At 42.2% G+C, this 24,919-nt stretch overlaps 1 protein-coding gene across 2 annotated transcripts in view; it reads right to left on the reverse strand.

Annotated features, from left to right (window-relative positions):
* Positions 1 to 24,919, reverse strand: part of LOC105495054 (zinc finger FYVE-type containing 9) — a 203,106-nt gene that overhangs the window by 32,870 nt on the left and 145,317 nt on the right. For both annotated transcript variants that reach the window (XM_011764207.3, XM_011764205.3), the window contains 2 exons: positions 24,030 to 24,112; positions 14,542 to 14,646 (listed from right to left, as the gene is read on the reverse strand). In XM_011764207.3, the coding sequence (XP_011762509.2) occupies positions 14,542 to 14,646; positions 24,030 to 24,112 (188 nt within the window). The remainder of the gene's footprint in view (positions 1 to 14,541; positions 14,647 to 24,029; positions 24,113 to 24,919) is intronic.

Consider the following 24,919-nt stretch of genomic DNA (forward strand, 5'->3'; position numbering starts at 1 on the left):
TGAGATGTCTTTTTTCTTTTTTTTTTCTGAGACAGAGTCTCGCTCTGTCACCCAGGCTGGAGTGCAATGGCGTGATCTTGAGTTACTGCAACCTCTACCTCCTGGGATTACAGACATGCACCATCACACCCGGGTAATTTTTTTGTATTTTTAGTAGAGATGGGGTTTCACCATGTTGGCCAGGCTGGTCCCGAACTCCTGACCTCAAGTGATCCGCCCACCTCAGCCTCCCAAAGTGCTGAGATTATAGGCATGAGCCACCGTGCTTGGCCTTTTTTCTAATATAAGGGTTTAATGCTATAAATGTATCTCTAATCATTGTTTTAGCTATATCCCCCAATTTTTATATCTCATGCTTTCATTTTCAAGCAGTTCAAAATACTTCGTAATTTTCCTTTTGGTTTATTCTTTGACCCATGGATTATTGGGAAATGTACACTTTATTTCCAAATATTTGGGAATTTTCTAGAGATCTTTCTAGTATTGGTTTCTTATTTACAGCTGTGTGGTCACAGACCACACTCTGTATGATTTGAATCATCTTAAATTTATTAAGACCTCTTTTACGCCAAAGAAAATGGTCTATTTCATAAATGTGCTGTGTGCACTGGAAAAGAATGTGCATTCTGATGCTGTGGTGTGGAGTATTCTATAAAAATCAGTTAAGTAAAATTGGCTGTGTTGTTCAAGTTTTCCATAGTCCTGCTGATTTTCTATTTACTACTTCCTTCAATTAGTGAGAGAGGGTTATTGAAATCTCCAAATATTATTGTAGATTTCTCCATTTAACCTTGTAGTTTTACCAGTTCTTGCACTGTGCATTTTAAAGCTCTGTTATTAGATACATGTTTTGAAATTGTTGTATCATTTTGATAAATTGATCCCTTTATAAATATGGTATGTATTTTTTTATCCCTGGTAATAATATATGTCTGAAATACCTGGATATTAATGTAGCCATTTAGCTTTCTTTTAATTAATATTACTATGGTATATTTTCTACCCATTTACTGGTTTTTGTTTTGTTTTTTTTGAGATGGAGTCTCACTCTGTCGCCCAGGCTGGAGTGCAGTGGCGCAATCTTGGCTCAGTGCAACCTCCACCTCCCAGGTTCAAGCAATTTTCCTGCCTCAGCCTCCCGAGTAGCTGGGATTACAGGTACCCACCACCAAAGCCCAGCTAATTATTGTATTTTCATAGAGACGGAGTTTCACCATGTTGGCTAGGCTGGTCTAACACGCCTGACCTCAGGTGATCCACCCACCTTGGCCTTCCAAAGTGTTGAGATTACAGGTGTGAGCCACTGCACCCGGCCGTGGTTTTCTTTTCTTTTTTTTTTTTTTTGAGACGGAGTCTCGCTCTGCCACCCAGGCTGGAGTGCAGTGGCCAGATCTCGGCTCACTGCAAGCTCCACATCCCGGGTTCACGCCATTCTCCTGCCTCAGCCTCCCGAGTATCTGGGACTACAGGCGCCCGCCACCTCGCCCGGCTATTTTTTTGTATTTTTTAGTAGAGACGGGGTTTCACCGTGTCAGCCAGGATGGTCTCGATCTCCTGACCTCATGATCCGCCCGTCTCGGCCTCCCAAAGTGCTGGGATTACAGGCTTGAGCCACCGCGCCCGGCCGGTTTTCTTTTTTGAGATGGAGTTTCACTCTTGTTGCCCAGGCTGAAGTGCAATGGCAGGATCTTGGCTCAAAGCAACCTCTGCCTCCTGGGTTCAGATAATTCTCCTGCCTCAGCCTCCCAAGTAGCTGGGACTACAAGCACAGACCACCATGCCTGGCTAATTTTGTATTTTTAATGGAGACGGGTTTTCGCCATGTTGGCCAGGTTGGTCTCGAACTCCTGACCTTAGGTGATCTGCCCGCCTCGACCTCCCAGTGTTGGGATTACAGGCATGAGCCATCGCGCCCAGCCCCGTCCATATTTTTCTTGTACGTATGTTTCTTACACAATATATAGATGAATCTTCCTTATTCAGTCTGACAATTTCTGCCTTTTACTTGAAGGTATTTAGATCATTTATATTTGAGTGTTTTTTTATATGACTGGATTTAAATTTACTATCTTGCTATTTATTATTTGTCCCATCTCTTCTTTGTTATCTTTTTCAGCCTTCTTTTATTATTACATTTTATTTTTTTTGATTAGCAATACCTATCCATTAGATTTTTTTAGTGGTTGCTTTTGGGTTTATATTACGTATCTTTAACTTACCAATAAACTTTTAAGTAAAATTATACCATATCACATGTCATATACTTCCATATCCTCTTCCCTGGCCTTTTTGCTACTGTTCTACATTTTGTCTCTACATATGGTATAAATTCCGCAATACATTATTATTTAATATATGTTAGTTTATTTTAGAGACAGGGTCTCATTCCATTGCCCAAGCTGGAGTGCAATGGTGTGATCATAGTTCACTGCAACCTCCAATTACTGGGCTCAAGCAATCCTCCTGCCTCAGCCTAGAGAGTAGTTAGGAATACTGGTATGTACCACCATACCCAGCTAATTTTTGTATTTTTTTGTCAAGATGGTGTCTCACTTTGTTGCCTAGCTGTCCTTGAACTCCTGGCTTCAAGCAATCATCCCACCTTAGCCTCTCAAAGTACAGGGATTACAGGCATGAGCCACTGCACCCAGCCAAACATTTAATTTGAAACAGTTAATTGTCCTTTAAAGAGATGTTATGTTTACCTGTAAATTTATCATTTCTGTCACTTTTCATTCCTTTGTGTAGATCCAGATTTCCAATATTTGGTATGGATGGACTTTAACATTCTTGTGGAACAGGTCTGTTGGTGATAAACTCTACGTATCTGAGAAAACGCTTTGCCTTAGTGGCACGATCTCAGCTCACTGCAACCTCTGCCTCCCAGATTCAAGCAATTCTTGTGGCTCAGACTCCTGAGAAGCTGGGACTACAGGTGCCCACCACCACGCCTGGCTAGCTTTTGCTATTTTTTTTTTTTTCTTTTTGAGGCCAGGTCTCACTCTGTACGCTAAGCTGGAGTGCAGTGGTGCAATCTCGGCTCACTGCAACCTTTGCCTCAAGTGATTCTCCTGCCTCAGCCTCCCAAGTAGCTGGGACTAGAGACGCGCACCACCACACCTGGTAAATTTTTTTGTATTTTTAGTAGAGAACGGGTTTCACCATGTTGCCCTAGGTGGTCTCAAACTCCTGAGCTCAGGCGATCCACCCACCTTGGCCTCCCAAACTGCTGGGATTACAGGCGTGAGCCACAGCGCCTGGCCTACTTTTGTATTTTTAGTAGAGACGGGGGTTCACTATGTTGGCCAGTTTGGTCTCGAACTCTTGGCCTCAAGTGATCTGCCCACCTCGGCCTTCCAAAGTGCTGGGATTATGGGTGTGAGTCACTGCACCCAGCCTGCCTTCATTTTTAAAACATTTTCACTGGGTATAAAATATAGCATGACAGGTTTTGGTGGTGGTTTTTTTTTTTTTTTTTTTTGCAGCATTTTAAAGATTTTGCTGCACTCTCTTGCAACTTGCATTGTTTTCATGAGAAATGTGCTGTCATTCTTATATTTGCAAAATACCTAAGTATATAAGGAAGATTTCTTCCCTCAAGCTGCTTTTAAGGTTCTTCTCTTTATGTGAATTTTTATACAATTTCATTATGATCATAACATTTCCTAATGTAGTTTTTATCCTGTTTCTTGCAACTGGGATTCATTGAGCTTCTTGGATCTATAAGTTTATAGTTTTCATTAAATTTGGAAATTTTTTAACCATTGTTTCTTCAAATATTTTTTAGGTCCACCACCTTTTCTCTCCTTTGGGTACTTCAATTACAGAATTTGGCTGCTTGACATTTCCACAACTCGATGATGTGCTGTTCATTTAATTTTTTTTTTTTTTTTTAAGACGGAGTCTTGCTCTGTCACCCAGGCTGGAATGCAGTGGCCGGATCTCAGCTCACTGCAAGCTCCGCCTCCCAGGTTTATGCCATTCTCCTGCCTCAGCCTCCCATGTAGCTGGGACTACAGGCACCCGCCACCTCGCCCAGCTAGTTTTTTGTATTTTTTTGTAGAGACGGGGTTTCACCGTGTTAGCCAGGATAGTCTCGATCTCCTGACCTCGTGATCCGCCCGTCTCGGCCTCCCAAAGTACTGGGATTATAGGCTTGAGCCACTGCGCCTGGCTTTGTTCATTTAATTTTTAAATCTTTTCTCTTTGTGTTTCATTTTGGATCATTTCTGTTATGTTTTCATGATCACGAGTTTTTTTCTTCAGCACTCTCTAATCTGCATTTAATTTCATCCAACATACTTTTCATCCCGTTGTCACCTTCATTTCTTAAAGCTTGATTTGGGTCTTTTTTGTATCTTCCATAGCTCTCCTTAATGTGCCCATTCTTTCATCCTTTTCAAGCTTTCTTTAAAGCTTATCAGGTAGGATCAGAGCAGCTTGAATCTGTACATAATTTGAGTCATTAGACATAATGTGGCCCATGTAGTACAAGAACCTTTGTCACTCTGGCTGGTAAGAATACAAACTATTCCTGACCCTATGAGAATTGTTCTACCCATTTCTTTCCAGTGCTTTCCTCGTATAGATACACTGACAAGTAAGTAATCAGCTAAGACTCCAGAAATCTTTCCAGATCTCCTGAATTTAAAAAAAATTTCTGGCAATTGGTCCTGCAAATTCTAACCATCAGGGGCTCTCTACATTCTCAACTCCGTCTCAAGTCAGGGAGACCTCTAAGTCAGTTTGGGTTCCCCCTACCTGCACTATGGCCTGAAAACTGCAGGCAGTAAGATAAGGTAAGCACAAGACTCACCTCTGCCCATTATCTTTTGTTTTTAACATACTTTGTCTTGATATTTAGTTGTTTAAGGTGGACTGGTGTGATAGCATGCTTGCACAGCTATATCAAAGTACAAGCTGGATGGTTTAAACAACAGAAATGCATCGTCTTACATTTCTGGAGGCTAGAAGTCCAAAATCAAGTCCAAAATCGACATCAGCAGAGAGAGTTCTGTTTCCGTCTGAGGGCTGTGATGGAAGGATCTGTTTCCAGGCCTTTATCCTTGGCTTGTAGTTGGCCATCTTCTCCCTATGTCTCTTCACATCATCTTCCCTATATGTGTGTCTGTTTCCATATTCCCCCTTCGTATAAGGACACCAGTCATATTGGATTTCGGCCTGCTCCAATGACCTCATTTAAACTTGATTACCTTTGTAAAGACCCTCTCTCCAAATAAAGTCATATTCTGAGGTACTGGGAGGTTACAACTTCAATACATGAACTTTACAGGGACACAATTCAATCCATACAATCAATCCCTATTATTCCAACATGGGCAAAAGTGAAAGATAATAAATTATACTTGAACAGGGAGAACCATAAACCCCTGATAGATAAGTCATAACTTTGGTCTTACTTGAACAGTCACTCTTGTAACAGAGCAAGTCCCCTAGAGACACCCTGGAATCTATGCCTATGAAGTTGTTACAAGAGATATTCGTTGCTGTGAGGAATAAGATTTCTAAGCGGACAGCTCTTACACCTGCCTGATGTGAATATTGTCATTTGAGCAGTTATCTGGGGCTGGAGGAAGGCCCAAAAAGATGCTCCCAATTAGCTATGTCAGATGCTACATGGGCTGTTGCAAAGACTGTCAAAGGTAACAAACGCCTGACACTATACTACTATCAAGCTATGGTTCATGTTCTATATCCCTATGGGAACCCTAGGGTTAAATATATCCTATAATCAAATAACCTCATGAGTCTCAAAGTGTAATAGAGCCTACACATATTAATGGTGGATGCTGTGCTATTCCTTTATAGTCTTCTTTTCCTTATATTAAATATTTACAGTTAGATTCAATCTATATATTTTTAAATGATTTTTTGAGTCTTCATCACTCTGGTTAAGCCTTCTTGTAGATTTACCCAGATGCCATGTACTTCCTAAGGGAATTTTGCTATACTGGGAAGTTAGATATATCCTATAACCACATGAAAATGAGAAGTTTGTAACACAAGTTCAATAAAAGTTAACCAAATGAAGCCCGACGTGGCGGCTCACGCCTGTAATCCCAGCTCTTTGGGAGATTGATGCGGACCGATCACCTAAGGTCAGGAGTTCAAGACCAGCCTGGCCAACACAGCAAAACCCCGTCTCTACTAAAAATACAAAAATTAACTGGGCATGGTGGCGTGCGCCTGTAATTTCAGCTACTCAGGAGGCCAAGGCAGGAGAATTGCTTGAATCCAGGAGGCAAAAGTTGCACTGAGCCAAGATTATACCATTGCACTCCACTCTGGGCGATGGAGTGAGACTCCATCTCAAAAGTAAATAAATAAAAATAAAAATTAACCATATGAACAATTAATCTAAGTGATAAAAATGAAGACAACAATAGCATACAATTTATGTACAATTATAGTATACCAGGCTAATATACAACACTAGTTATTTGACACGTGATTGAAATGTCACAACACTTCATAATATGAGCATACCCATATTGCAGAAGAGAGATTAACCCACTAAGGTAATACAGCTAGTAACTAAACATCAATCCAGCCAGGCACGGTGGCTCACGCCTATAATCCCCGCACTTTGGGAGGCTGAGGCAGGCAGATCACCTAAGGTCAGCAATTGGAGACCAGCCTGGCCAACATGGTGAAACCCTGTCTCTACCAAAAATACAAAAATTAGCTGGGCGTGGTAGTGCGTGCTTGTAATCCCAGCTACTCAGGAGGCTGAGGCAGGAGAATCACTTGAACCCAGGAGGTGAAGGTTGCAGTGAGCCAAGATTGCACCACTGCACTCCAGCCTGGGTGACAAGAGTGAAACTCCATCTCAAAAAAAAAAGAAAAAAAAAAAACCAATCCAAGATCTATTTGATTCTAACATATCTTTTTCTTTTACTATGGCTCATCCTTTTTCCAATCTTAAACAAACATATTAAAAAACAGTCATGGCTGAGTATGGTGGCTCATGCTTGTAATCTCAGCACTTTGAGGAGGCCAAGGTAGGAAGACTGCTTGAGCTCAGGAGTTTGAGACCAACCTGGGCAACATAGTAAGACCTCATCTCTACAAAAAAATATAAAAATTAGCTGCGTGTAGTAGTGCACACCTGTAGTCCCAGCTTCTTCAGGGGCTGAAGTGGGAGAATCCCTTGATCCCAGGAGGTGGAGGCTACCAGTGAGCTACGATAGCACCACTGCACTCCAGCCTGGGCAACACAGCAAGACCCTGTCTCAAAAGAGAAAACAATGATGACAACAAAAAACTAATCACATATTAGGAAATGCCCCAGAGGTAATTTTAGTTTTACTGTTCCATGAGACTTCAGTATTTAAGTGCATGTACCAGCTACGCCAGTGATCTGGTTACATACAAAAATGTGAATAGAACCACATACAATCACTTTAACTCATCAGCCCTAAAACTAAATTGGTAATTATTTAAACTAAAGTCTACAGTGCAGTGGTTAAGAGTAGGGACATGAGAATCAGACGCCTGGGTTTGATGGCAGCTCCACCATTTGCTAGCTGTATGATCATGGGCAAGTTACTTAAGTTCTCTGTGTCTTTTTTGCTTCTTTAAGAGATGGGGTCTTGCCATGTTGCCTAGGCTGGCCTCAAACTCCCGGGTTCAAGTGATCCTCCCACCTCAACCTGTACCTAGGACTATACACATACACTATGGCACCCAGCTAAGTTCTCTGTATCTTAATTTCCTCATCTGTAAAAAGGTACTTAGCATACTCATGTCATAGAGTTAGTATAAAGATACATATATGCTTAGAATAGTGCCTGATACATACTAAATAATATTTATTTATTATTAGTTAATACAATGGTGAAAATAATCTCATTGTAAGAACATGAGGCCTGGTGTGGTGGTGCAATCCGAGCACTTTGGGAGGCTGAGGTTAGCAGATCGCTTGAGCCCAGGAGTTCAAGACCAGCCTGGGCAACATGGGGAAATCCCATCTCTACTAACAGAAAATTTGGCTGGACATGAAGGTGTGTGCCTGTAGTCCCAGCTGCTCAGGAGGCTGAGGTGGGAGTATTACCTGAGCCTGGGATGCAGAGGTTGCAGTGAGCCGAGATCACGCCACACTGCACTCCAGTTGGGCAACAGAGCAAGAGCAAGACTCTGTCTCAAAAAATACATATATATGTAAGCCAGGTGACCTTAACCAACAAGGATCTTTAATGGCCTTGACAAAATAGATTAGAAATTTTATATACAATGCTTATTTATTAAAATTTCCATGCTGTCAGAAGTACTATCTTCTAGCTTTCTAAGCTTAAAGTCTATCCTTAGTTCCTCCCTCTCCTCATTTTCCATATAGCCACCAAACTCAGTTTTCCAAAATCCTGCTTTCATTAAGTCACTTTTCCTGCTTAAGAATCTATAAAAGCTCTTTACAAATTATCATATTAAAATCTAAATTCATCTGAGTGGATTTTGAAGCCAGCAGTCTTAGTACAACCTCACATCCCACAAAGCCATCAGTCTGCTTTAACCCCCTCTTTGCTAGGCAGTTTGTTGTCTCCCATTTCCCTACGAGATATGCTCCTATGCTCCTTCCCTTCCTTTGTGTAGGCAGGTATCTATTCCCCTTTTCACTTAAGGTCTTTTCTGCCCTTTTTTTTTTTTTTTTTTTTTTTGAGACAGGGTCTCACTCTGTCACCAAAGCTGGAGTGCAGTAGAGAAATCTCAGCTCACTGCAGTCTTGACTTCCTGGGCTCAGGTGATCCTCCCACCTTAGCCTCCCAAGTAGCTGGGACTACAGGGCACATGCTACCATGCCTGGCTAATTTTTTGTATTTTTGTAGAAATGGGGTCTTGCCATGTCGCCCAGGCTGATCTTGAAATCCTAGGCTCAAGCAATCTGCCCACCTTGGCCTCCCAAAGTACTAGGATTACGAGCATAAGCCACCATGCCCCGTCTGCCCTTTTCTTTCTAGTGCCTAGGTATCATTCATTATCAATTTCAAATCTTTCATTCATCTAGTTATTTGGTGAACATTTATGAATATCTCCTACATGCAATGTGTTGGTTGCTCTGTTAAGGATTCAGGGTCAATAAGAAATTAAGAGACGTTCATGTCTATTCTGTTCATCTTCTAGAGATCTGCTTTCTCTGTACCTTTAGTATACTTGCAATAAATTTCACCACTTGTTTTCATATTGTTTTATCTATATTAGTTCTGTTTCATGTCTTCATCCAACAGATATTTCTTGCTCACCCACTCCGTACTAGGGTGTTTGCTAATGATACCTGTGGTATATAAGATAGACATAGTAGAGAAAATAGACACACAACAAGGAATTACAAATGTACTGATTATTACAAATAGTATGCATAGAATTCTAGGAATGCATATAATAGAGAGAGTTACCCCAGTTGGGAGTTAAAGTATATTTGAAAAAATGTCATTTATGGTGACACCTGAATAATGAGTGGGGGTTAGGCAGGTGAAGAGTAGGGGAAGTATGAATCAATAAGGAACCAGCTCTGCAAAAGCCATGAAGCAAAAGAGCACACAATATGGGCAATAATAAGAAAGACTATGAGTATAAATGGAAAAAAATGAATGAGAGGAAAAGAAGAATATTGTGATTAAATACAATGTACAAGAAAATTATGGCCAGGTGTAGTGATGCCTGTAATTCCAGCACTTAGGGAAGCCAAGATGGGAGTATCACTTGAGCCCAGGAGTTCAGGATCAGCCTAGACAACATGGAGAAACCCTCTCTCTACAAAACAAAAAAATACAAAAATTAGCTGGGTGTGGTGGTATGTGCCTGTAGTCCCAGCTACTTAGGAAGCTGAAGTGGGAGGAGCATTTGAGCCCAGGAGGTTGAGACGGCAGTGATCCATGATTGTGCCACTGGGTGACACAAACTTAGCCTGGGTGACACAGGGAGACCCTGTTTCCAAAAAGAAAAGAAAAAAGAAATTACTTTTTCAACTACGAAATGGAATGATTAGACACAACACAATTTAACTGTATGGGATTGTGTGAGACAAAATTTTGTTGAGTTAAAATAAAAATTTAATTAGAAAGAAAATTCAGTTTGCTAAATCAGGTAAGAAAAATACCTGATACATAATCCATAAAACAAAATCTAATAAATGACAAGAAATACAGTTACTCTTTTAGAACAAAGGATTCTGAACCTGCACACCATAAATGGAGGTAGCAGAGTTCAGATAAAAACAGGTTATATGAATAGGAGCTGTTGTGAATGTGTCCAGTCAGTACTGAAATAACTATGGGGGCTGCACGTAGTGGCTCATGCCTGTAATTCTAGCACTTTGGGAGGCCAAGGTGGGTAGATCACCTGCAGTTAGGAGTCTGAGACCAGCCTGGCCAACAGGATGAAATCTCATCTCTATTAAAAATACAAATATTAGCTGGGTGTGGTGGTGTGTGCCTGTAGTCTCAGCTACTCAGGAGTCTGAGGTGGGAGAATTGCTTGAACCCTGGAGGCGTAGGTTGCAGTGAGCCAAGACTGTGCCACTGCACTCCAGCCTGGGTGACAGAGCAGGACTCTATCTCAAAAAAAAAAAGAAATAAATAACTATGAGGGCCTCATAGCTTTTACAGATATACTTGTACAAACAAATAAAATTTCTAAACACACAGCGCTACCTCACAAACATCAAGGAGAGCAATATATGTTATTTGCTTGGGAATGACATCTGATCATCTAACTGTTACAGGATCCTTGGAGTGTTGCTTTTCTGGCTGGAAAGCTCTGTGGCCAGTGGTGCCTTTGCCCGAGTTTTGCTCAGGCCTGCTGTGCTTGTTCTGGCCACTCAGCCTGGCAGGCTGTGCTAGGCTTACACTACCAGCCTGGATCCCATGTCTGCCAAGCGTGAGCCAGGCATGGAGCAGCAAGGGGTGTGTGAGAAAGCAAGTATGGGTTCCAGCCACTGCACAGTCAGGCATGCTGGCTGCTGCAGTGAGGCAGGTAGCTCCAGGTGCCGGCACAGGCCCTGGCTCTCTGCCAGGCCATGGCTGGACCAGGTGCACCTCAAGCAGCTTCCACAGCTGCCACCAGGGAATGTGGTGGCATTCGGGAGCTTGGAGACTTCAGTAACCACAGGGCCCCAAAGAGGGAGTCACAGCCCTGGCTCAGGGAGCTCCCAAGTTTGGACTCCCCAAGGGGCTGCAGCTCTTCTCTCCTTCTCTTCACTTGCAATGTGGCAAGCAAAGGGCATGTTTCAGCCTTGTTTGTCACAGCTCTTTCAGCCCTGCCATTCAGCAGGTCCCGAGTTCTTGTCCTGCATCCAGGAAGAATGAGGTATGCAGACAAGTGGAGGGTGAGCAAAGTGAAGGGGAGCTTTATGAGTGACATAATAGCTCAGAGGAGGCCCTGGAGTGGGTGGCTCCTCTCTACAGGCAGGTCGTCACATCGAGTATTCAGCTCTCAGCAGAGAGGTGGCCCTGGAGTGAACAGTTCCCTCTCTACAGCTGGTCATCTCAACGTCTGCAGGTCTCAGCAGAGAGGAGACCCTGGAGTGGGTAGCTCCTCTCTGCAGTTGGTCATCCTGGCATCTGCTCAGCTCTGGCTGACCCCGGGGCTTTTATAGGCTTCGGAGGAGGGGAAGCGTGTGCCGACTGGTCCATGGGTGGCCATGGGCAGGCCGAGAAAAGGCACCACAAGTTCCTGCTACTGTCCATGGGACTGGTGGCCTGGCCCCCTAGCCTTCAGGCCCTTCCTGGGCCTTCACTGGGGACCTGCCCCCTTCTGTTCAGGAACGTGTTTGCCTCCTGCTATTCATGGTACCCAAGCTGTAGGTTCCATAGGGTATCTGCAGGCCATCATCGAGCTGCACACATCCCCCCATCAGCTTCCCTCCTATGCTCGTCAGTGCCCAAGATCCAGAGGGGGCCAAGGTGGCAGGGCACTGGTGTGTCAGCACTGCCCCAACTTTGCTCTGAGATTGGAGTGGGTGCTGACAGTAGGGAAAAGCCAGACAGTAGGAGCAGGCATTTCCAGGCCTGTGAGGCAGGGGGGCCTTCCCAGGCACCCAAGAGTGCAAGGATGCCTGGGTCTGTAGCCACAACTTGGGTAGCTACAGCTGCACCTGGGAGGGTGGGGCTCCTGCCTGCTCCATGGAGCAGAAGGCCCAGGTCTGCAGCCATAACTTGGGAGGCTGCACCTCGGGAGGTCCCACCCCACCAACTCGGAAGGGGTGGGGCTCCCACTTGTCCCTGGCTCCTACAGGCTCCACGGAGTATGCAGCCCTGGCAGCAACTCCCTGCTGCAGCCAGCATGATGGCAACAGCCACTCCAGACAGGCCACTGATGCCATCACTTTACTGGACAGCAAACTCTCAGAAAGCAGGCATAATGTTCTCTTTTTTTTTTTTTTTTTTGGAGACAGAGTTTTGCACTTGTCACCTAGGCTGGAGTCCAATGGTGAGATCTCAGTTCACTGCAACCTCTGCCTCCTGTGTTCAAGCAATTCTCCTGTCTCAGCCTCCCAAGTAGTTGGGATTACAGGCGCCTAGCTAATTTTTGTATTTTTAGTAGACATGGGGTTTCACCATGTTGGCCAGGCTGGTCTCAAACTCCTGACCTCAGGTGATCCACCCGCCGTGGCCTCCCAAAGTGCTGGGATTACAGGCATGAGCCACCCCGCTTGGCCAGAAGGCCTAATGTGCTTACTCTCATCTTTATATTTCAAATCACAGAATATATTTAATAAATGTTTGTGAAATAGATAATAATATTTCAAATTTGAGAAATAAAATAGGTTTTCAAACCACAATCTCTTTTAAAACTCTTTAGGCCATGAAAGATTGCACTACTACACGCCAGCCGGGGCAACAGGGCAAGATCTGTGAACTACAAATAGTTCACTTTAAAGATTTGACTCTACCTAGTCTTATCTATTACTCCTTGATATTCCAAGGCAGGATTATCTAAATGCTGAAGACTGCTAGTTGTATCCCAGAAAAAAGTAAGCACAGCTACTATATTCTAATATCCTTAAAAAAAAAATCACATGGAAAGTCATGGGTAAAAGCTTTCTTCACAGAGGTCGTTCTCATAATAATGCTGAGAACTGAGCTCACAAATCCAATAAAACATCTGTGTGATTCTACGTGCATACCAAGTACATAATGTATATTCAATGCATAAATGATTTAGTGACTAAATGAAGAAAAAAGGGAAGGAAAAAGGAAAAAAAAAAAAAAAAAGAAAAGGAAGGAAAAATTATTTTATACAAAGAAACCTGGCTGGGTGCAGTGGCTCATGCCTGTAATCCCAGCACTTTGGGAGGCTGAGGCGGGTGGATCACCTGGGATCAGGAGTTCGAGACCAGTCTGGCTAACATGGTGAAACCTCGTCTCTACTAAAAATACAAAAATTAGCCAGGCATGGTGGCAGGTGCCTATAATCCCACCTACTTGGGAGGCTGAGGCAGGAGAATCGCTTGAACCTGGGAGGTGGAGGTTGCGGTGAGCCGAGACCGTGCCACTGCACTCCAACCTGGGTGACAGGGTGAGACTGTGTCTCCAAAAAAAAAAAGTGAAAGAAATCTAAGAAAGAAGTGGAATTATCACCCTCTAATAAAACAAATTTTAATCATTATTATACCAAACTAAGTTTAAAAATAAAATCTCTTTAAAAGCCCAATAATTATCATTAGACATTTTACAACTGATTTTAAAAAATATTTAAATTCAAGAAAGACTTCACGTGCAAATAGGCAAAGAATATTTATATAATTCTGTTAATTGTGTATAGTATGCACAATTTCACTTTAGTTACAAAATATAGCTTAATTCAAAATGAATCATTTCCTTTTGGAACCTTATTTAAAGCCATTTTGGGACTTACACTAAGCTGTGTTTAAATATTAACAACAGTTAAAAATAATAAATATTGACCAGGCGCAGTGGCTCACGCCTATAATCCCAACACTCTGGAAGGCTGAACGGGGTGGATCACTTGAGGTCAGGAGTTCAAGTCTGGCCTGGCGAACATGGTGAAACCCCGTTTGTACTAAAAATACAAAAACTCAGCCGGCTGTGGTGGTGGGCACCTGTAATCTCAGCTACTCGAGAGGCTGAGTGAGGCAGGAGAATCGCTTGAACCCAGGAGGCAGAGGTTACAGTGAGCCCAGATCACACCATTGCACCCCAGCCTGGGCGACAGAGCAAGACTCCATCTCAATAAATAAATAAGTATTTATAGTAGGAGGGGGGACATTTTAAAAATCTCACCACTAATATTATAGATACGAGGCTAATTTTATGACCTAAATGCAAATCTAACACTAATTATCATAACATAAAAAGGTAAAATGACACATCCAATGAACAACTAGGTTACAAATTTGACATCTTGTCTTTCTGTAATGAAATTCCCCATAAATGAACTAAACCATACAATATGAACTGATTTCACTGTTAATTAATTATAAATAAAACTTATACATAATCATGCTTTTTTCACCTTCACTCATGTTTTCAACTATGAAAAATACGCCTTCATGGTAAATCTTACCTCATTGTATCTGTTGCTGGGAATTTTGATGCTGGTTTTCCGAACTTCCATATCAACCACCAAACCTTGAACTACTGGCAAGGTATACTGGTAATTTCTGAAGTCCTGCGCCAAAGCAGATTGAAGCAGAATAAAATAATTCATCAATGGTAGGGTTTAATTTATAGTAATAAAATTAACACAAATGGAAAAAATGTCAATATTGAAAGATCCTATTTATTTAAATAATAAGGAAATGTATAATGGAAGCCCCACTGTACATATTTTAGCTCTTCAGTTAGTCTTTAAACTCTTATAAGTAAACCAAACATTATCATATACCTCTTATACCAACATTAAAAAGTATTTTTGGGCCGGGCGGAGTGGCTCCACCCGTAATTCCAGCACTTTGGGAGGCTGAGGCGGGTGGATCACAAGGTCAGGAGATCAAGACCCTCCTGGCTAATATGGCAAAACCCCGTCTCTACTAAAAATACAAAAAAAATTAGCCAGGCATGGTGGCAGGTGCCTGTGGTCCCAGCTACTCGGGAGGCTGAGGCAGGAGAATGGCGTGGACCCGGGAGGCGGAGCTTGCAGTGAGCAGAGATCATGCCACTGCACTCCAGCCTGGGCGACAGAGCGAGACTCCGTCTCAAAAAAAAAAAAAAATTTTTTTTGAATGTTTACCCTGCTTTACCAGCACTTAACATTGTCAATATTTATTTGTTAACTATCTGTCTCCTCCCTCTAAGGTGAAGATCCAAGAGAGTATAAATTCTCAGTTGTTTTGTTCTTGCTATATCTTTAATGCCTGGAACATCTTAGGCACTCAATTGAATATCTATAAGGAAACACATACACACTAACACACCATCTATCTGGTATTGGTGAAACAAAATGAGCAAGAGTGTTGGAGTCAAGGTCAAAGTAATAGCAAATGGCTAGATTTTATAGGTTCTTATAGGTCACCACGAGGACTTTTGCCTTTAGGCTTCTGACCTGTTTTAACAGATCTGACTTCTCTGTAATGAATAGGCGGTAAGGGAGGAAGAATAGAAGAAAAGTTCAGATAAATACAATAAAAACAATCCAATAAAAACAATCCAGGTAGGAGATAGTGAGAGCTTAGTTTTTTTGTTTTTTTCTTGTTTTTTTGTTTTTTTTTTTTTTTGATATGGAGTCTCACTCTGTTGCCCAAGCTGGAGTGCAGTGGCGTGATCTTGGCTCAGCACAACTTCCGCCTCCAGGGTTCAAGCAATTCTCATGCCTCAGTCTCTCAAGTAGCTGGGATTACAGATGTGTGCCACCATGCCCGGCTAATTTTTGTATTTTTAGTAGAGACAAGGTTTCACCATGTTGGCCAGACTGGTCTTGAACTCCAACCTCAGGTGATCCAACTGCCACAGCCTCTCAAAGTGCTAGGATTACAGGCATCAGCCATCACACCTGGCCAGGATGTTAACAGTTTAAGAAGAGATAAGAAGTTGTCAGTTTCTAGATAGATAGGATGGATGGATGGATGGATGGATGGATGGATGGATGGATGGATGGATGGATGGATGGATGGATGGATGGATAGATAGATAGATAGATAGATAGATAGATAGATAGATAGATAGATAGATACAGAGAATTTATTTATTTATTTATTTTTATTTTTATTTTTTCCTAAGACAGAGTCTCGCTCTGTTACCCAGGCTGGAGTGCAGTGGCGCAATCTTGGCTCACTGCATCCTCTGCCTCCCGGGTTCAAGCAATTATCCTGCCTCAGCCTCCCGAGTAGCTGGAATTACAGGCATGCACCACCAGGCCCAGATAATTTTTGTATTTTTAGTATAGAGATGGGGTTTCGCCATGTTGGCCAGGCTGGTTTCAAACTGCTGACCTCAGGTGATCTGCCCACCTTGGCCTCCCAAAGTGCTGGGATTACAGGTGTGAGCCACTGTGACCAGCCTGTTTCTAGACATATTTTAAAGGAAAATCTGACAATATTTGTCACCATGGATGTGGAATGTGAACAAATGATAAAGATGATTCTAAATTTTATAGCCAGGGCTACTAGAAGACTGGAACCACCATTTACTGAAATGTAGAATATGATGTGAGATGGAAGGTATTTCTAAGTAACTTGACTTCATTACTTGCAAAAAAAAAGCTCAAGAATATTGATATCCAGCACCCAACTGGTAAAATCACAATGTCTGGCAACCAATAAAAAAATGCCAAACATGCAAAGAAGCAGGAAAATACAACTCAAAATAAGTTAAAAAAAATCAATCCATGGAAACTGAGCCAGAACTTATACAAGATGTTAGAATTACCAAAGGCATTACAATAGTTATTATATTGTATTCTACATGTACAAGATGCTAAGCAGAGACATAAAAGATCTTAAAAGACCCAATCTTAGCAGTATAACTTCTAGAGATGAAAATTACAGTATTTGAGATTGTTTAAAAGATTGATGGAACTAACAGCAGCTTAAACACTCCAAAATAAAAGATTAGTGAAATTGAGAGCACAGCAATAAAACCCATCCTAAATGAAAACAGAGAGAAAAAAGACTGAAAAAGAAACAAAAAGAACATTACTAAGCCATGAAACAATTTCAAGCAGCCTGATATATATGTAATTGGAGTAATCTCCTTCAGGGAGAGAAAGGGATGAACAGAAAAAATATCACATGAAAACTATAAACCCGTAGATTCAAAAAGCTCAATGAACCCCAAGTAGAGGAAACATGAAAACTACACTATAGCACATTATAATAAATTTGCTTCAAACCTGTGATTTTAAAAAGCTTTTAAAACTACCCAGAGAAGGTCAGGCACAGTGGCTCATGCATATAATCCTAATACTTTGGGAGGCTGAGGTGGAAGGATGGCTTGAGCCCAGGAGTTGGAGACCAGCCTGGGAAACATAGTGAGACCCTGTCTGTATAAAAAATAAACAAAATTAGCTGGACATAGTGGCATGCACCTGTAGTCCCAGCAACTTGGTAGGCCAAAGGTTGGGGGGATCACTTGAGCCCTGCACGTCAAGGGTGCAGTGAGCCATGATTGTGCCACTGCACTCCAGCCTGGGCAACAGAGTGAGACCCTATTTCCAAAAAAAGAAAGAAAAAGAAAAACAACAGCAAGAAAAGAAAAAATTGTTATGTAGAAAGGAACAAAGATGAGACGGAAAACAATGCAAACCAGAAGACAGTGGAGCAATATCTTAAAAATACTCAAAGAAGAAAAATCAGGCTGAGCGTGGTGGCTCACACCTGTAATCCCAGCACTTTGATAGGCCAAGGCAGGAGGATCCCTTGAGGTCAGGAGTTCAAGACCAGCCTGGGCAACATAGTGAAATGCTGTCTCTACTAAAAATACAAACATTAGCTGGGCATGGTGGTGCATGCCTGTAATCCCAGCTACTTGGGAGGCTGATGTGGGAGCATTGCTTGAGCCCGGGAGGTGGAAGTTGCAGTGAGCCAAGATTGTGCCACTGCACTACAACCTGGGTGCAAGAGTGAGACTCTGTCTCAAAAAAAAAAAAAAAAAAAAAAACCCAAAAAACAAAAACCAAAACTCAACCTAGACGTCTCCATCCACCAAAAGTATCTTCCAAATATGAAGATCAACTAAAGATGTTGTTAGAAATACAAAAGTTAAAATAATTCATCAGCAGCAAACCTACACTGTAAGAAATATTATAGGCGATCATTTTGGCAGAAGGAAAATGATACTAGATGAAAATACAGAGTTATACAAAGGAACGAAAAACACTGAAATGACAACTAGATGGGTAAATCTACAAGATTTTTTCCTTTTTTTGAAACAGGGTCTCACTCTGTTGCCCAGGCTGGCGTGCAGTAGCACAATCTTGGCTCACTGCAACCTCTGCCTCCTGGGTTCAAGCGATTCTCCTGTCCCAGCCTCCTGAGTAGCTGGCATTACAGGCACGTGCCACCACGCCCGGCTAATTTTTATATTTTTAGTAGAGACGGGGTTTCACCATATCAGCCAGGCTGGTCTCGAACTCCTGACCTTGTGATCCACCTGCCTTGGCCTCCCAAAGTGCTGGGATTACAGGCATGAGCCACTGCACCCAGCCAAGATTTTTTTTTTCTTATTTTTCTCTCTAAAAGACAGTGACATCAGCAAGATAGTTGACTGGAGTTGCCTAGCTCTTGCTCCCATCTACTCAACAAAAGGGACCAAAACAACTAATAAACAAACTATATTTCAACTGGAGTGGCTGTGGAAGTATGCTGGAGGCACCAGGAGGAATGCTGAAATTCCTGTGGAACACCAGATGCCCGGGATAGCACCACAGAGACGGGAGCAAAGCCTTCTGCCTCTGCCACACTGCCTCCCTGCAAGGAGTGGCCTGGAGTCAGGAAGGACCACTTCTAATGGGGAAAGGGTAAGCTGGGGACCCATGATCCCCATGACCATTGCAGCTGCCTGCATTCCTTGCTACAAGAGAGTCCCACAGTCCTCACAAACCCTGAATCCAGTTTGTAGCTGCCTGCAGTTCACTGGACTATATTGCTCCAGAGTTGGAGCCCATGTCATACACCTCCCAGCCCCCATTCCCAGTCACAGCATGGTGCCATCTTGAAACTGGACCCTCTGCTAGAGTTCATCCTGCCTGGGGGCCAATTGCCACTGCATCTCTCCATCTCTGAAGCCCCACTGTCAGTCCATCACACACACAGGTAGCTGTATCACCACCATCTAGCTGCTGAGAGCCTAGGCCCAACAGAATGAGGGAGCCCTGGCACTGAACTCATATGGCACCTCCCTGCCCCAGGGAACAGGCAGACCTGTACAGTGGAGAAACCAACACACAGCTGGCTGGCCTGCTGTGCCCAGCTGGACAAGCAGCCTAGCATAATAAAGGCCATATGTGACAAACCCACAATTAACATCATACTGAATGGGAACAATGGAAATCTTTTCCTCAAAGATCAGGAACAAGATACAGACGCCCATTTTAATCACTTCTATTCAACATAGTCCTAGCCAGAGCAATTAGGCAAGAGAAAGAAATAAAAGGCATCCAAATTGGAAAGGAGACAGTAAAATTGTGCTTGTTTGCAAATGATATGACCTTATACATAGAATGTATAAGGTCAAGATGCCACCAAAAACCTGTTAGAGCTAATAAACAAATTCAGTAAAGTTGTAGGATACAAAATCAACACGTAAAATTAGTAGTGTTTCTATATGCTAATAAAAAATAAAGAAAACAATTCCATTTACAGTAGCTATAAAAAAAATAAGATACCTAGGAACACAGTTAAGAGGTAAAAGATCTTTACAAGGAAACCTATAAAACACTAACAGGCCGGGCGCGGTGGCTCAAGCCTGTAATCCCAGCACTTTGGGAGGCCAAGACCGGCGGATCACGAGATCAGGAGATCAAGACCATCCTGGCTGACACGGTGAAACCCCGTCTGTACTAAAAAATACAAATGGGAGAAAATTTTTGCAATCTACTCATCTGACAAAGGGCTAATATCCAGAACCTACAAAGAACTCAAACAAATTTACAAGAAAAAAACAAACAACCCCATCAAAAAGTGGGCAAAGGATATGAACAGACATTTCTCAAAAGAAGACATTCATACAGCCAACAGGCACATGAAAAAATGCTCATCATCACTGGCCATCAGAGAAATGCAAATCAAAACCACAATGAGACACCATCTCACACCAGTTAGAATGGCGATTATTAAAAAGTCAGGAAACAACAGGTGCTGGAGAGGATGTGGAGAAATAGGAACACTTTTACACTGTTGGTGGGATTGTAAACTAGTTCAACCATTATGGAAAACAGTATGGCGATTCCTCAAGGATCTAGAACTAGATGTACCATATGACCCAGCCATCCCATTACTGGGTATATACCCAAAGGATAATAAATCATGCTGCTATAAAGACACATGCACACGTATGTTTATTGCAGCACTATTCACAATAGCAAAGACTTGGAATCAACCCAAATGTCCATCAGTGACAGACTGGATTAAGAAAATGTGGCACATATACACCATGGAATACTATGCAGCCATAAAAAAGGATGAGTTTGTGTCCTTTGTAGGGACATGGATGCAGCTGGAAACCATCATTCTTAGCAAACTATCACAAGAACACAAAACCAAACACCGCATGTTCTCACTCATAGGTGGGAACTGAACAATGAGATCACTTGGACTCGGGAAGGGGAACATCACACACCGGGGCCTATCATGGGGAGGGGGGATGGGGGAGGGATTGCACTGGGAGTTATACCTGATGTAAATGACGAGTTGATGGGTGCTGACGAGTTGATGGTTGCAGCACACCAACATGGCACAAGTATACATATGTAACAAACCTGCATGTTATGCACATGTACCCTAGAACTCAAAGTATAATAATAATAAAAAAAAATAAACAAACAAACAAACAAACAAAAAAACTAGCCGGGCGAGGTGGCAGGCGCCTGTAGTCCCAGCTACTCAAGAGGCTGAGGCAGGAGAATGGCGTAAACCTGGGAGGCGGAGCTTGCAATGAGCTGAGATCAGGCCACTGCACTCCAGCCTGGGCGACAGAGCGAGACTCCATCTCAAAAAAAAAAAAAAAAAAAAAAAAAAAAAAACACTAACAAAGGAAATTGAAGAGAATACAACTAAATGGAAAGAGATTCCATGTTCATGGATTGGAAGAATTAATACTGTGAAAATGGCCATACTACCTAAAGCAATCTACAGATTTAATGCAATCTCTATCAAAATGCCAATGACATTCTTCACAGAAATAGAAAAAAAAAAACCTTAAAATTCTTATAAAACCACAAAAGGCCTCAAATGGCCAAAGCAGTCATGAGCAAAAAGAACAAAGCTAGAGATATCACACTACCTGACCAAATATACTACAAAACTATAGTAACCAAAACAGCATAGTAGTGGCCAAAACAAATACATACACCAACTGTACAGAATAGAAGGCCCATAAACGAATTTGCACACCTACAGCCAACTGATTTTCGACAAAGGTGCCAAGAACACACACTGCAGAAAGGACTCTCTTCAATAAATAGTACTTGGAAAAGTGGATATATCCACATGCAGAAGAATGAAACTAGATCCCCTTCTCTCCCCATATACAAAAATCAACTAAAAATGGATTAAAGTCTTAAATATAAAACCCAAAACTATGAAACAATTAGAAGAAAACAGGGCAAATGCTTCACAATACTGGGCTAGGCAAGGAATTTTTAGATAAGATCCCAAAAGTACAGGCAGTAAAAGCAAAAATAAACAAATGGAATTACATCAAACTAAAAAGATTTTGCATAGAAAAGGAAACTATTAACAGAGTGAATACACAACCTACAGAAATCGGAGAAAATATCTGCAAACTATACATCTGAAAAGGAGTTAATATTCAGAATATATAACAAACTTAAGAGCAAAAAGACAACCCAATTAAAAGATAGGCAAAAGGCACTTCGGGAGGCTGAGGTGGGTGGATCACCCGAGGCCATGAGTTTGAGACCAGCCTGGCCAACATGCGTCTCTACTAAAAATACAAAAATTAGCTGCGCATGGTGTTTCGTGCCTGTAATTCCAGCTACTGGGGAGGCTGAGGCACAAGAATTGCTTGAAGCCAGGAGGTGGAGGTTGCAGTGAGCCGAGACTGCACCACTGCACTCCAGCCCAGGCGACAGTGCGAGACTCCATCTCCCATCGCCAAAAAAAAAAAAAAAAAAAAAAAAAAAATTTAAAAAAATAACTGGAACTATAGCTTTTAAGCCTGACAGATGAGGAAATCACCAAACCTACTCCTCAAAAAGCAACCAAAAAGCTGTATAAGTGGTTTAAAAAGAACCATTTCAGTGCTCTGGAATTAGATCAAAGGCATACAACATTAAGAAGCATTTTGGCTGGGCATGGTGGCTCATGCCTATAATCCCAGCACTTTGGGAGGTTGAGGTGGGCGGATCACCTGAGGTCAGGAGTTTGAGACCAGCCTGGCCAACATGGTAAAACCCTGTCTCTATGAAAAAATACAAAAAATTAGCCGGGCGTGGTGGCGGGCACCTGTAATCCCAGCTGCTCTGAGGGCTGAGGCAGGAGAATCTCTTGAACCTGGGAGGTGGAGGTTGCAGTGAGCCGAGATTGCGCCACTGCACTCCAGCCTGTACAACAGAGAGACTTCGTCTCAAAAAAAAAAAAAAAAAAAGGTGTTTTTTTCATGAAAACTACTGAACTCTGAATTGAGTCTGTGACCTTCTTGCCTGGGGCTGCCCCCTAGCCCCATTAGGCAGTTAGGTAGTTCAACTAGGGCAAGGTAGCTTGTAAAAACAATAAGCTTTGCAGCCAGGAGCAGTGGCTCACGCCTATAATACCAGCACTTTGGGAGGCTGAGGCAGGTGAATCATTGAGGCCAGGAGTTTGAGATCATTCTGGCCAACATGGCAAAATGCTCTCTCTATAAAAAATACAAAAATTTGCTGGGTGTGGTAGTGTGCTCCCATAGTCCCAGCTACTCAGGAGGCTGAGGCATGAGAATTGCTGGGAGGTGGAGGTTGCAATGAGCTGAGATCGTGCCACTGCATTCCAACTTGGGCGACAGAGTGAGACTCTGTGTCAAATAAAATAAAACAAAACAAACAAAAAAATGAGCTTTGCTACTTGAAGGCGTTTACTTGCTATGGAACATTGTCAAAGTGGTAATCTCAGTGGTTACTAAAAAGGGAGGCTCAGTAGATTGATTAGCTTGAGTTCACTAAACCTGTTTGGGGTAAGTTCTGGGAGATGTGACAACCATAGGTAGCTTCATAAACTGTTTATTTAATATCCAGATATCCAGGATTGATCCTAGTCTGTGCATATATGCAGCGGAGAACTTAGTGGACTCAAGCCAACCAATATTCTTGGCCAACAGAGTCAGAACCTGTGCATGTGTGTAGGAGACATGAGAGAGCCCAGAAGAAAGGAAAACAATGAAGTTTAAATTCCAGTCCATATTCAGATCCATCAGCAGAGAGCAGTAGCCTTACTGGCTTGGGGTATCTGGGTACAATCTCTGACCAATCTCTGCTTGGATAATAACCTATATAGACACAAGAGAAACTCATAGAATGCCAGTCTTAAAATAAAAACAAGACAGAATGCTAGGTGTTCTATTTATATATTACTTCTAGTCCTCACAATAATTCTGCAAGGTTAGACAGTAAGTGTATAATCAGGCACTGGAATCCTGTACCATTTCACTTCATGTTTGCAAAAGAGTATATATATATATGTGTATGTGTATATATATGTATATATTTATATATGTGTATATATGTATATATGTGTGTGTGTGTGTGTATATATGTGTATATATATACTGTTCTTTATCTTCAGCATAAATCTTTACCTGCCTGAAGCAGCTTGGGCACAACTACCAAGAAAATAATAAACTTGCTTTCTTCTTTCTCCCATATAAACTCCAGTAAGGACAAAGGAAAAACAATTCCCGACTTACTGCAAGAAGATTCATGATGGTATGCCCCGTCTCTCCAAACAATGGCTTCCGAAATCTGACACTGAATAGTGGGCATGGATAAACTATGGAAATGAGAAATGATCAAACTTAAGTTTGGCAACATAAAACTTTGGTAAAAGAGATTTCATGACTAACACAATTTTCAAAATATAATTGTAATGGCTCATTAGAACATATCAAATTTTGGGCTCAAAAACTATTTGGCATGGTAGCAGACAAATCCTAAGCCACATTAAGTCTTCTGATAACCAGAATAAGCCTTTTGACGTAAATATTTCAAAAATGGCACACAATAGCCAGACACAGTGGCTCATGCTTGTAATCCCAACACTTTGGGAGGCTGAGGCAGAAGGATCACCTGAGCCTAGGAGTTTGAGACCAGCCTGTGCAACCTAGGGAGACCCTGTCTCTACAAAAAACAAACAAAAAAATCAGCTGAGTGTGGTAGCATGCACCTGCAGTCCCACCTACTTGGGAGGCTGAGAGGTAGAAGGATGGCTTGAGCCCAGGAGGTCGAGCCTACAGTGAGCCATGACTGTGCCACTGCACTGCAGCTTTGGTGACAGAATGAGACCCTGTCTCCCCTCCAAAAAAAACCCCACAAGGTTAGGGAGCAATCTTCTTCAAACTGAATAGATACAATCCAGGAAAAAAAAAATCTCCTGATTCCTCTGTGGTCAGTAAGTTTAAGAGTTCACTTTTTTTTTTTTCCAACACATTTAAGAGTTCACTTTTTTTTTTTTTTTTTTTTTTTTTTTGAGACAGAGTCTCACTCTGTCGCCCAGGCTGGAGGGCTGGAGTGCAGTGGCATGATCTCCTGCCATAAGAAGGTTCAAGTGATTCTCCTGCCTTGGCCTCCCCAGTAGCTG

This window comes from Macaca nemestrina, chromosome 1 (genome assembly GCF_043159975.1).
Source record: "Macaca nemestrina isolate mMacNem1 chromosome 1, mMacNem.hap1, whole genome shotgun sequence".
Lineage (NCBI taxonomy): Eukaryota > Metazoa > Chordata > Mammalia > Primates > Cercopithecidae > Macaca > Macaca nemestrina.